This window comes from Netta rufina (genome assembly GCF_964035555.1).
Source record: "Netta rufina genome assembly, chromosome: 2".
In the NCBI taxonomy this organism is placed as follows: Eukaryota; Metazoa; Chordata; class Aves; order Anseriformes; family Anatidae; genus Netta; species Netta rufina.
The window spans coordinates 67,454,805-67,469,107 of record NC_140124.1 but is presented as its reverse complement, the minus strand read 5'-3'; the positions used below and the strand labels follow the sequence as shown (position 1 = coordinate 67,469,107).

General features: G+C 38.3%; 1 protein-coding gene across 1 annotated transcript in view; it reads right to left on the bottom strand.

Annotated features, from left to right (window-relative positions):
* The window catches only part of ELOVL2 (ELOVL fatty acid elongase 2), a gene marked incomplete at both ends in the record, with an annotated part of 48,199 nt that overhangs the window by 18,036 nt on the left and 15,860 nt on the right, over positions 1 to 14,303 (bottom strand). The window contains 2 exons of the mRNA XM_084281631.1: positions 1,469 to 1,656; positions 7,282 to 7,345. Coding sequence (XP_084137757.1) covers positions 1,469 to 1,656; positions 7,282 to 7,345 — 252 coding nt within the window. The remainder of the gene's footprint in view (positions 1 to 1,468; positions 1,657 to 7,281; positions 7,346 to 14,303) is intronic.

The following is a 14,303-nucleotide window of genomic DNA, read 5'->3' as shown; positions in this document are numbered from 1 at the left end:
TTGCTCTGAACCTCATCCTGCACTCTGAGACACCCAATGCAATTGTGGAAGCCAGCTGGGGCTTTGACCAGGAAAAAGCACTGTGTAGCACAATTGGTCCTTTGCACAAACTGCTGTTTGGCCTTCTGACCTGGCCACTCACCTGGTTGTTAGCTCAAATTAATTTAAAACTTGAAATCTTCAGAGTCCTGTTTGGCTTCTGGACAAAGCAAAGTTTCTTGTCCGGTTGATGGAACAGTCAGTCCTTGTTATTTTCATAGAAACTGCTGCTGTGGTTGAGAGCCCAGGAAGCAAGAAATGCTGTGAGAGGGCTGTGCAAGCAAAGCAGCAATGTCAGCAGTTGGAGATGCTACAGTTTTGGCAGAGGGGAGAAAATGATACTGGAATAATGGCAGGGCTTCATTGGGAATTAGGATTATTCCACAAAAGCCTCCCTTGCAACGGAGAGCTGAATAAACCAGTATCTGAAATCAGTCAGGCAAATGTTGAAAGTTGGGAATGGAGCTGAAACGCAGTAATAAATGCATCCTCTCCATTACAGGAGAGGAGAATGAATTGTGCTTGTGTTCCCTGCCTCAGCACACCAGGTCTTTGCCCTGTTATCAGTCAAGGCCTGTACGTGTTGGGTGCTGGAGGGATGAGTCTCACCCTCAGAAGTCTTAAACTGACTCTCAGGCCAGCTCTGTTCGTACAGGAAGGTGAAAACACGTATCTTTGCAGAGGAATGCTGCTCAAATCCTTTGCTATTATAGAACTTGTCAGATGCATTCAAACCTCCCTTCTGGTTATGAATGGAACCTGATTTTATGTAAGCGTGTTTCTTCCTGATAAGCGCTCAGAAAATAATCTGTGAGACCATATTCAGCCTGCAAGTCCCCAAAGGACTTGCTCTTGGCTGAAGTGGCAGGTTTTTATCATGCCCGCTACTTAATGTTTCTACTCTCTGACTATATGATGGAAGCTTTGTACTCAGGAGAGCACAAAAAATAACATTGAATTGCCAACACCATAAATAAATCTGTACTTACTCTCATATGTGAATCTGTTCACATTTAAATATGGGCATTTGTACAAAGAACAATTACTTCACAGGCAGTCATACAAATAAAAGCCATTCTTGGGAATTTTTACGCATGCTGAATAACGAGGTGTAGGCATATTTGAACTCAGCAACTGCTGCAGATTCATCTTCAAGCTTGTAAACACTGTCATAGTAGCAGCCAGCTGTCTTCAGGGGTGAACTGTAGCTCAGGAAGGACAGCTGAAACATGCTGAGACCAATGCAGGGAAGGTACTCTACAAGTCAATTTGCCCAATTGCAAAGTGCTTTTAGGGACTGTTCTTGATGTTAAATTTACTTAAATTTACCGTTCATGTCAAATTACCTAGCAAAACCATCTAAGGTATTTCTGCTAAAAAATGTACGTTGCTCACCTTTCTCAGCTGTGCTGTATTGAAGAACACTTACCTCTATGAGCATGTACATGGAGAGCAGTGTAATCCCAAGGTTATATACAATGAGGTGAGCCCTGAGGGAGAACGGAGGCCTGTTCTTCATGAACTTGTTGCCTAGCCATATGCACAGTAAGTATGCACAAGTAAGGAAAAATGTAGGAAGGTAAGAATCCAAAAGTAGCCATCCTCTAACCCTGGAATCTGAAAAGAAATGCATGCAGCAAGCAATTAAAAATGTTATAGTAAAGTACTGCTAAAATAAGGCAGGTTGTACAATTAAAAACATATGCAAAACATATACAAAGGAAATCTGCTGTGCTCTGCTTACATTAAGAGCTATTCATTGCTATCACCTCCCAAAAGTGGCATACTAATTCACAGAATGTGTGGTGAAAACTGCATAAAATTCCCTAATAATTTAAAGTCACTTACATCTCCTCATTTTCACAGGAAAGTGAAAATGAAAAGAGGAAAAAAAACCTGTATGTATTTTCATTAATGTTTTAACTTAATTAAGCCTTATCTTGACTTGCTCAAGGGACAGACAACTTGAAGACAGTATTATACTATTTTGATTCTGCATTTGTTACGTATGTATGAAGGCACGTGATATTTGCTAGAAAACATTTATAAAAGGAGAGGATTTTTCAAAAACATTAAATATGAAAAACAAATAGCAAATGTTTACTTTGATGGTTATCGAAGATTTTTGCTAACATACGGGCTTGCTTTCTCATAGTTTTTGTTCCATTTGTTTGATCCTGAAATGCAATATTAAGGTCAAATCCTGCTTGCCTTATTCGCATAAGTAATCTCATTGGCGGTAATCAGATAGTTCAGTGTATATGAGCAAATCCTAATCCTGCATGCCAATCTGGAAGCACCATTTCATTGTCCTATGAGCAACTCTATGTCACGAGCAAATGTTTTTTTTCCCCTCCTTTTTTTATTTTTCCAAGATAGAGGAAGATTTAGAGTTAATTTTTTACAACAACAATCTTTGGACATTTATCAAAGAGAAAGGCAAGTGGCAACATGGCTAGTTTTTCAAAAAGACAAATCTGTCAAGAGTTATGGAGTATATGAAGAAATAAGTCAATGAGAAGCTATTGTGTAGGTCACAGTAGTTCTTTCTGCTCTCAGAAACTGTTTTAAATTATTTAGATTTTTTTTTTTTTGAAGACTCTTTTAAAGAATTATGCTAAAAACTGTAACAGAAGAGAATATGTTCACACTGGATGAAAAAACATTTTACTACTTTTTCAACCTGTGGTGGAAAGGACTGGGCAATGAATATTGCACACATCAAATGTGCCTTAGTGTTTAAAAAACTGTTGCTTGTGACAATTTTGCTTTATCATATTCTTTCCAACTATTCTTTCCACAGAAATATGTAGAGAGATATAAGTAAAGTGAGATTTTAAGTGAGTTAGAATAATCTGCTAATGGAACTTTCTTTCTCACTAGCATTTCCCTCCACTTCCCACCTTGCTTCCATTGCAGTAGCTGTAACACATATCATGGATTTGGGCTCCACGTGGGAAGTAAGCTCTTTTGCAGGAAAGACTTTCAATAAGACCTGAGTTACTGTGGAAGTCCAGTGCTCTCCTGGCTTTGACTCTCCCTTCTGGACTCCTAAGAACCAGCTCCTCTCTCCAAAAGATGACAGGCATAGGATTAAAAGAGTTGTGAAAGCATGATTACCTACTGCAAAGCACAGCCCTTCCTTCAGGGCAGCTTTGCTTTGGTGTGCATTACCAAGCCAGAGTGCCTGTTTTCTGTCTTGATATCTCAGTGCCCAATTAAGATCACTTCAGTGTTAGACTAAATGCTTCCAACAACCCTCTCAAAGGTCACGAGACATTTGGGAAGCTGTGGAATGGGTGTTTTTGAGGTGATTCTGTTCCTATATGGGCTATAAACAGGACACGCGAGTCAGGACAGGTAAAGCTTGTGTGCACAAACGTTGATCTAGCATATGTTTTAGGAGCATAAGGTTTTGATTTATTTAATTGGTATTCTAAATGAAAGCAATTGTTTCAGCAAGACTGCTCTCTAAAAAGGATCCCCCCATCCAAGGACTGCAATATTTAATGCATAAAGGTTATTTGCACAAAGGCCAACTGGCATCAGATAACTAAATGGTATATTTGCTCAAAGAGGAAAAATAATTGGAAGAGATAAGAATACAAAATAAACTAAACAGCATTAAATGCTGCCCTAGTATGCCCTCAGAAAGCTTTGTCACTCATGCTGTGAGTGGCCACAAGCATGTGGCCTGATCTACACAAAAGCAGAACTCCTTGTGCTCGTTCAGGTCAGCATATCAAATATTTTTAAGATCTGTACAATTTAATTTTCAAGTGTCTAGAGAAATTTTAAAACTTATTCCCATACTGATTATTTTCCAACCTGACCTTGGTACCTTGAAGGGTAGGACAGTTATTAGCAGAAAATGGTTTATCAAAAGCAGCCAGAGGATCCTGACTGTTCTGTTTCCATGTTCACTTTTCCTTGAATGCCAAGAAGAGGGAGGTTTTTATGTGTTGGGAAAGCAGATGAAGGGGAGTGTATTTTTAAAAAAACAGGTTATCAGAAGAAGAAAAGAGACTGACAGTTACTCTGTGTTAGGTTACTCTGTGTTCTTGTAATATAAAGGTACAGTGTTAATGTAAGAAAGCATTATTTTTACTCTGCTGAACCCTCACAGCATCTAAATTTGAGACCAGGGCAGTGAATAAAGTCAGAGTGTGAAAGTACTGGACAACAACCACAGAAAGGAGCAGGCGCACCCAAGCTCTGGTTGCTCTGTGAATAAGCTTATTCACAGTCACTGGCCACGATGTGCTAGACCCCTGGGGTGAAATCTTGGCACCTTTGAAATGAGTGGCAAGCTTCACAGGCTCTTTAAATGTATCAGGCTTTTATCAGTGAGGTTTAGAAACATTTTGATTCAGGTTGCTGTATAGCTTTGGCTGATTGGTGTCTGAGAAAATTCAAATGTTGTATGAGTAGATTCATACCTTTTCAGATGCTGAGGGTAGATGGCTTTGTACCAATGCTTTATTACTGTTTATATTCAATTGACTACAGAAGGAGTGATTATTACTTTAACATAACTTTGTTAAAATATATCTATTCTCAATCACTTCTGCTTCTTTGGCAGATTAAAAAAAAAAAAAGCAACTCATTAACTAGATTTAGCTCCTGTAATTCAGTATTCCTTAATTTTGCATAATCATATAATATCCTGACTTGGATGGGACTCACAAGGATCATCGAGTCCAACTCCTGGGTCCACACATGACCACTCAAAAATCAAAACATATGTCTGAGAGCATTGTCCAAGTGCTTCTTAAACTCCAGCAGGCCTGGTGTTGTCATCATTGTTCGGGGAGCCTGTCCCAGGGCCCAATCATCCTCTCCATGAAGAACCTTCTCCTAACATCCAGCCTGACCCTCCATTGACATAGCTTCATGCCCTAACACCAAACAATACTCTGTAGAACATGAAGGCCCTGTAAAAATGTTCTTTTTCAGAACAATATAGCTATTTCACTCTTTCTCATTTTGTCCTGAACCTAGATAAACTCCAATCCAGAACAATATGTACCAACATCACTTTGTAAGACCGCTTCTTATTAAGAGATGCAATCAATGGGCATGTATGTGGCTTCTGTTCCCTGAACCAAGGGACTTGGTCTGTTAGGTCAAAAGCAAATTTTAGGTAAATTCATTTACAAAGTCTATCTGGCAGCAGAGAACAAAGACACAAAATAGGCCTTTATCTAAATCAAATTAATATATTTGATAGCACACCCCTTTTTCTAGTAGAGTAGTACTGCAGGTTGTGTAAACTACTAATGTGAGCAGAGAGAACCTCCAAGAATTAGTGCCTGGCTTTCTGTCTCCTGCTGTGGCCTCAGCCACACCAGGTAATAATAACTACAACCAGTATAATAGCAACACTATTTCAAGGGTTGCTACCTCAAATACAAACCACAAATGTAGGATTGATTTTGAAAGAATGCAGCATTGGTATCTCTCTTTTTAAGCCACCTTGCTGCTGAATTAAGTGGGTGTTGTGGATGAAAGTTGGGGAAGAGAAAGAATAGGAATGTTTTTTTGGTTTTATACAATTGGGGAAGCTCTCAAGAATTCATTAGATTATCATTTGTGGTGTCATTCTATCCAATTTAAAACTGTTTGCAGTCTACCATGAATTATTTATGTATATAAATATACTGGAGAGAGCTTTGCTACTTGTGAAATCACTATACCACCAATTACAAAGAAAAAAGCGTGGTGAAGAGGCATGGACAAATGCTATCTTCAGCACTGGTGTCTGGAGAGGCATGGTAATGTACTTGGCAAGTATTATAAATAATACTTAACTAAAGTGCTTTCTAAAAGTCCACAGGGATCTGTGTGGGATTCTGCATTGGATTAATTACAGCTGGTCCTTTCAAACAATGTGGTCAGGACCAAGGATGAAGGAGGAATGAAAGAGAACATCATGTTGATTTAAAAATAAAATAGTAGTACTTATACGCTTGTCATCATAGTTGTTTGTTAATAAAATGAATTACTGTAGAAACCATTAATTAGACGAACCTACTCTGTCTGTTTTAATCGCTTCTGCTGCAGTTCCCAAGCTATTCACTGTCTTTTCACTAGAAAACTTTATTTCAAGCCTCACATCTACTGCAGAAATGATAGTAGATATTTTGTACTCAGCCAGACAGCTAAGAAAAATGAAAATTTCTTGGTTTTAAGAATGCTACTTATACTTTTCCTTGTCATCCTAATGAAGCATGAACTGTTTGTGGGACCAAGAGGATATTACTGCAACAAAATGAGAATACATAACCATATTTCCACAGATAGCAATATTGGCATTAAACACAGAGCAAAGTTTGCAGGGCTATTCCTGAAGTTGGACATGCTGAATAATGTTTAAACACAGGCTTACCAGCAACAAGATGGCCACACAAGGTGCTTCCCTGAGGACTGGGTCTACTCTCTAAGCTCCTCTCTTACTTTTTACTTCAGTTGCTTGGCCCTATCCCACCTTGCCATAGCCCTTCTCTTTTTTATGCAGTCCTACCTCATTTTTTTTTGCCGCTGGCTCTAACTATTTGCACAACTATTAGGCCCCTTTCAGGCCTAACAGATCATGAAGCACGTCCAAGCTCTGCTAAACCAGCACTATAACAATTCAAGTTATTCTCATCCAAACTGTTTCAGAAAGCAAGAATAGGCAGTAGAAGGGTGTATTTGTTCTCTCATACTGTCTACCGGTTTACTGAAATTTTGGATGTCATCCTGCAGGGTGCTGAGAGCGCTTTCTTGCTATTGTGCTGAGTGTGCTTCTGAATTAGGCTATTTGTTACATAGCAGGACCAAACAAGGACTAGATTATTAATGAGCATCAATCCCCAAACAGAACTTCCAAACTTCCGCTTTCAGAAAAGTCAAAGATTTTTTTTTTTAATTTCTCTAAGGACATAAAGTTGAATTTCTCTAAGGACATAAAGTTCTTCTTTCACCTTCAGTATAACTTGTGACTAGTTTTAATTTGTATTATAGATAATATGTCAAACAGTCAAAACAAAAAGCATTGTTTTTCTAAAAGCCTGGTGCTTTGACAAATTCCCTACGATAATGGTGTGTTCCTGCAAATATCACAATTCTGCCTAGTTCACAGTTTTCAATGAGAAATTATTCATAAACAAAATTTTGACTGCTTCTAATTACCAGAATATTTTTGAGTGGTAATCAGGATAGTCACCGTTTCCTAAAAGGGCTATAGGTGGAGCAACTTACCTCGAGGTCCAAACATATAGTCCACAAACTCATTTACTTCCTGGTCAAAAGCTTTCAGATGCTCCTAAAAAAAAAAAAAAAGAAAAAAAAAAAGACATATAACAACAATATTATCTCATAGCTCACATAGAAAATACAATAATAAGAATAGAGTAATGTGGCAAAGAGCATGTTGTGATGCTTAAGTATTTTCAGGGTATGACACATCAGGTCTTCTGAAAAAAAAACAAAAAAAAACTCTAAAAGAGGCCTCACTACTGGAAACAGTGCCAAAACTCTAGAACTCTTTAGAAAGTGAACCAGGTCTGAAATGAAGTTTTATTAATGAAGTAAAAGCCATACAACAGTGTGGAAGTAGACAGTGAAGTAAACTGCACCACAAATCCATCTGTGATGAATGTCATTTTCTCTCTGGTAAAGATATTTTTTTGTTTGTTTTTTTTTTTGTTCTGCTTCCTCAAATAAAATCACTTTTTGTAGAGAGGATCTGGCAATTGCTTTGGTAAGTTTCACAAAGCTGCATGGCTATCACCAGGCTAATAACAGCACATGAGCTGAATATATTGACACTTTGCTCTTAAAGAGGGAAACCTTTGGGGCGAGCCAGCTCAGATTTCACTAAATGAGGCACTGAGTTCTAAAGACAAGTCAGCAGGAGATTTCAGGCCTCCAGTAATGACGTTCAGGCCATGCAGGGAGGCAGGAAAAGGAGGAATTTTACAGAGACTTTGTGTTTTGAGGTCTAAGCCAATAAAGCTGCTAAGCTGGCAGGCTCAGTGCTTTTGTGACAATTGGTGACTGAGTTGGGAGCTAAGCCTTGACCGGCGCAGGCCTTCCCTCAGTCAGATGTGGTGGCCTCTCCAAAATAACCTCCTCTCAGACTCCGGTTCTGGGCAGCTGCTTCCTGCACGCTGGTGCATGAACAGCTCTTTGCCCCAAGCCTGACTTCAGCCAGGTTCTTCCTCTGTGCTTTCCAACAATTCCTTCCTGTGCTTGATAAATCAATTTCAGCACTTAGCAAATGCAGCCAAACTGAGGAGAAAGACAGAGACAAAGAGCATCTCCATGTGGCAAGAGCTGCCAAGGGCTGTGTGCACCTTCAAATGCCAGATTGTCTTAATGACATCTTGGGCTGCAGCTTCCATTAGCAGATTTGCCTTTTGAAGAGCAACATTTGCACCCTGACAAGTACAGGGGCTGGGTTGTGGTGTGGGCAGGGAAAAGCTGCTGGCCCTCCCAAGCCCCATGTGTTTCTTCCCCTCTGAAGTTTTGGTCCTCAGGATGTTCAAAGTGAACAGCTTTTATGTGAATATATAGGTACAGCTGAGACCTCCTAGGGAGCAAGAGGTTTTGCAGTAACTGAGGCTGCAAAACTGCTTCTCCTAAATGCTGCTGTGTTCACATTATCGTAGAAAAATGCACCACCATCACCACCAAAAAAAAAATAATAATAATTCTTTTATTCTTCTTAAAAAAAAAAAAAAAAGAAGCAAACACTCAAAAAGTATAACAACAACAGAAAGGAATCAACAAACACCAGAAAGGAATTGCTCTGAAAATGGAGAGAAGGAAAGTGATTATTCATGATACTTCATACTTCACAGCACTGAAGAAACTGAACCAGACTTTAGCAAGTTGTCCTGCCTGCTGGCTCTGGGAAAGGGTGTTTTCTTGGCTGCAGACAACCCCCTTGGCAGCCAAAGGATGCCTTCAGTTGTAGGATGCCACATTGCTTCCAGGATGTGCAAAATATCTGCTTCCATTTCTACACCTTCAGCTATGCAGCTCATCAGCTAACATTTCATGGTGTAGGTATTGCCATTTGGGCAATGCCATTTTTTACTGTTCCTCTGTGACTTGCCCACTTCCTGCATTAATATGAAACTGAGGTACTCATGTATTTGCTGTTTTTTGTTTTTTTTTTTTTTGTTGTTGTTTGTTTGTTTTGTGTGTGTGTGTGTGTGCATTTAGACTTAGGAGACTGCTTTGTAAAAAATACTTTAATGGAATCAAATGTCTTGTAGTAACGAGCATTCAAAGCTACTTGCTTTCATGGTTACTTTATATAAGCACATCTTACATCATGTCAGGAATAAAGTAATAAACCATGTGTATTCCTTTTATATTTAAATTCTGTAGACAAATCTACTCTAGGCTGCATTTAAATGGAAATTCTAGGATGACTTCTACCAGTTAGACGGAGGAATAGAAATTGTTGAATAATCACTAAGAAGGAAGAGCAGAATGAAGATTAAAAAAAAAAAAAAAAAAAAAAAAAAAAAAAAAAAAGCTTGTACCAGCTCCCAACTCTGCTCCACTCTACCTTAATTAGCAATTGATTGATTCAATGTCTAGTTTGCTTTTCATAGGTCATCTGAGAGTAGAAATTTTTGTAAGAGGCACAGCAAAATAAATAAATATACTTTAAAATGACCCAACATTTGCCTCCCCTTTAACTCTTCTGCAACTTATTTTAGCTTACATGAAGAAAAAAAAAAAAAAGTTCGGCTGTCTTACAGATTTACAGTGTTGTTAAAGATGATATATTTGTTTATATACTAAATGCTAGTAGTAATATTTTGGAAAAAAATATTCTTAGTTTTAAAAAGTTAGGTTGCTTTGAATGACTGCTCTGTCACCTTTCTTTGGTGCTTATTAAGAAAGCTCTATGGAGCTTTCTCTATGTCTTCAAAAGACTAGACTGTATTTCTGGACTTTAGAACATGTCCTTAATAGTTCCTGCCTCTGGACAGGTTAGATGAAAATGTCTTGCTCAACATGGTCAGTTGTATTTGTAAAGAAAAGCAAATAAAACCAGTCTGAACAAAAATACATGCTCTGAGAACTCAATGCTCTCCGGAAAATCACTGTAATAGCCTTTATCAATGAAAGTATTTCAGCTACAAGGCTAAAGATTAATGTGTGTTTCTTGATTTTCCAATTTTCCTTCTGTTGTACAGGACATTGCTCTTGTCATTGGGAATGCTAGCAGTTTGGCAGGAGTAGGACAAATTAGTGGAAGATCTATTTACCTACACCTACAAAATCACATATTAGGTTATTCAAACAGATCAAAGCACCCAAGAGGAAAGATGGGGAGGGAGAATAAAGCCAGTGATGATAAAGCAACATAGAGATTTCTTATGAGTTTCAGTATTTTTAGAACAGAAATGGGAATAAGTGACTAACTTGTTTGATCTTTTGGGAGACACTGAAGAGGAATGACCACCAACACGCCAGGAAACCCACCTAAAGTGGATCTCTCGGCTGCTGTCACAAACCCTTTAGAATGAGAATTTGCTCCCAGGTATGGGGTCTCTGTAACCATGAGAAGTCTACGGACTGGTATTCTAAAATTAAAGGCTCCTTGAAATTCAGAGACAGCAATACTGGAGTTTCTGAGATGGGGTGAGGAACTTACACTCAAAACATTCTTTGTGTGCATAAAGTACTATTACAGAGAATAACTTTGACTGAAATACAAATAAAAGGTAATTCTTAAGTATATGCATTGTGAGGCTTTTTGTTTGATTATGTGGATTTTAAATCATTTTCTGAAATAAAGGTCCTACAGATGAGTAAACTGCATTTAATCTTTCTTACACTGTCTGGAAATCTTTTGCATGCAAATGCTTGGAATATCAGTTAGTATCTCAAAAATCCAAGACAATTTGTTGCTTGTTCTTACACAGCTATGCAGAAACTAATGCACTCTATATGCAAAGAGATATCATTTCAGGCTTCAAACAAAAAACAGAAGTAGGTGTCAGCTTCTTCTTACCCATACAGCTTCTGGAAGTAAATGTGATATTTGAAACAACCATGACAGAAAACATATATATTAAGTGTATGGTGATTTCTTTCTTATTATTTAGATGACATCTTTTCTTTAATTCCCTCAAGACTTCTGCTCCATAGTCAGCTACTGAGCACTAATGGAATTAATCAGAATTTATCAGCTTGTTTAAAGAAAACAATTTTAGATGTCTGCCCATATTTGAATGGCCAAGTATTAAACAAGTAGTGGAAAACTGTACTGTTGACTCCAGAATGGCTGCAATATGGGCTGAAATGAAGCAAAGAAAAGGCTAAAATAAGTCTCAGGACTGTGGTGTAACTGCTCACAAAATGAATTATCTTTCTTATTGCTTGGAAGATTTAAAATTAATCTGGAACAAAGATGTGCAATGCAGGACAATTCTTCTTCAAAAGATTGTTTCAGACCACCTTTTAGGTTTTTGTCTTCATCTTTTAGGATTTCTGTGTTGTATCTGTAGGGGAAAGCAACAGACAGATGAAGCTGAAGGCAGAAAGATGAGTCAGAGGCTGCTATAGGCTATGTCACTAGAACAAGGGGGAAGTTAAATGAAATTTGGTGACAAGACATCCAGAAGCTGACTGTTGCTATAAGCAATTTATAATTAGCATATGGAACTGACTGCTAGATAATTTCACTGAAAGTAAGAACAAGCTGGAGTGAGCTCAAGAGGCAGCAGGGTGGGGGAGGACTGCCACTTATCCCAATGGATAGACAGGAAGGGAGGCAGGGAGGGAAGGAACAAAATAGCTAGAAAGGAACCTATCTTAGATCTTCTTTAGCACTTCAGATGAATTGTTTAAAGAAGCAGAAACTAGACTCTATTTGATATGGTAATTTTGGAGCTCCATGTTCTGGGACATTCAGTCAACACTGATGACAGACTAAGATTAAGGGCTAGCTAGCATCACAGAAACTTAATCAGCCCAGAAATACTGCCATAGCTCCTAGGAGAAGCACAGCCCTCTGACTGTGATAAACTGTGCTGGCTGAAGGACTATTTTGTCAATGCAAGATGCATCCATGCAGGGTGTGTTTGCTAGTGCAGCAATCCTGCTGTTTGATTCCTTCCTAACAATTGGCTTTGCAAAGCCAGCAGAATTTTGTAACTATATTGTCCTAAGAAGGAATGTACTTCAGTGCAACAGCAGTGACCCAAGACAAGCAGTACTGCAGGAAGGAAAGTTCTGCTGGTGATCCAGGTCCAGAGTGGTGCCCGTGTAATACATGAGCAATGTTTGGTAACACTCCAGTTTTGCAGAAGATAATAAAAAATGATTAATAGAGAGAACTATTGGTGACTTCATCTAAAGATATAGTTATTTTAGAGCTACAAGAAAAGAGAGATCTGTGTCTTTGTTACAGAAATGCAAGTTGTGTAATGCATTTTAATTTAATGCAAAAATTTATTTGAAAAATACAGTACGGTAGAGAAAAACAAACAAACAAAAGAAGGCTGTTCCAGCTTAGAACAGAAAATAAAAAACAGTCTTCAAATGTTTCTTTTTTCTTTCTATCACCTTTCTTCTAAAAGCTTTTACAATAAATTGTTATTGCTCCAGGAAATAAAGATGCTATTTTTTTCTGGACATTAAATTATTTAAAGAATTTCAAGAGCATCCTAAAAGTTACAACAAATAATAACACCGCTTGAGAATATAAAGTATTTCTAAAGGATTTCTGTAGGGTACACATTTTGTTTGAAAGCAGTTTATCTGAATTTCAGTATCCTTCAACCAGATTATATTTTATTCCTATTATTTTCTCACACTTCACATTATATGCTCCATTCTACTGGTAAAGCTTGCATGCTTACATGCAAATGCCTGGGCATTTTCCAGTCACTATTAACCAAGTTCAGCACTTTTTGTGAGAAAGAGGGTAGTATCTTTGCATCTGAGGGTTATTTTTTGCAAGTATTTGGAAATGGTTGAATGCATGTTAGCATCCTGCATGAACCTGGTAGCTTTCAGACATACCGGTTATCTGAGAGTAAGTTAGTAGGGGAGCTGAGTCATCAAATAGGCTGGCTTCTACTTTTTTTCTGGAGGAGATGGAGAACAGCTGTTTGAAAAGTGATTACAGCCAAAAGTACTGAGCACCTTCTCCTGGCTACTTTAGACACCACAGAAAAAGCTGAGCCGATGGTGGTGTTCCTGAGGGTATAAAGCTAACAGGAATGTGAGCCTCACAGATTTTTGCTTTGGTAGCTGCTTGGGTTATGCTGCCTGCAATAAAGTGCTGTGCGTTCAGTGGCTTCCTCAATAAGCAGATCAGTTAATGGTTTGTTATGTGAAAATTGAATGTAATAATGCAAAGATTGGTAAGTGTGGAAAGACACAGCTGAATGTGTGATTGATTATAGGTACAGAGCTGTACAGTTTTGTCTAATTGTAGACAGAGGCTTTTATTTTCAGCACTTACTGCAATTGGGCTGTCCAGATGGCTAGATTTAGAATTATAGATTATTATTTTTTCTGAAACATTTTACGTATTTTCTTCTCTCTTCTCACAACTTTCAAGTGAGGGCACTTGTGTCTAACAGTTCTCTTATTTTATTGCACCTTGATGGCATTTACCACTTGGTTTAGCAGTGCCTTCAGGAAAGGAGTAGGCTAACAGCATCACCAAAGCAAAACATTTGGCTTGCCAAAGTTTCCAGGAGCATGCTGAAAGATGCAACTTACACAGCAAAATGGATTTCTTCATTACCACCTTGACTCTTAGTTCTGCATTTTTCTACTTGAACTCATCTTGCAAAGGAGGGTTAAATCTTCAAAAGAGTCTTGAGTGTAGTCTGTTCACTAATTACCTTTACTGTAAACTGTCTTCATTATGAGTGGGCTTGTGAGAAGAAAAAAAAAAAACAAAGCTTAAAATGAAAGGGAATCTCTCCATAAGACCAATAAAGAGGATTCAGAAAGTATGTTCCTTGCTCCAGTCTGGATTGAGGGCTGCAGTATTTGTGCCTGGTGGTGTCTGTGAATAAGGATGTAGTTTTGTATTGCAAAATTACATCCCCAGCATGCCTGTGCTCCATAGCAAACAGCAAGGAGTGGAGTTAGAGATCCAGAGAACCCCTCCTAGCCTTCTTTTCTTTTTTCCAGCTGTTCTTGGGGGTATTGCAGATTCTAAAGCATCTTGGACAGTGCCTATAATGGCACTGTGTCAGCAGGTGGTTTTGTGGCTTGAAGGTGGAGAAACT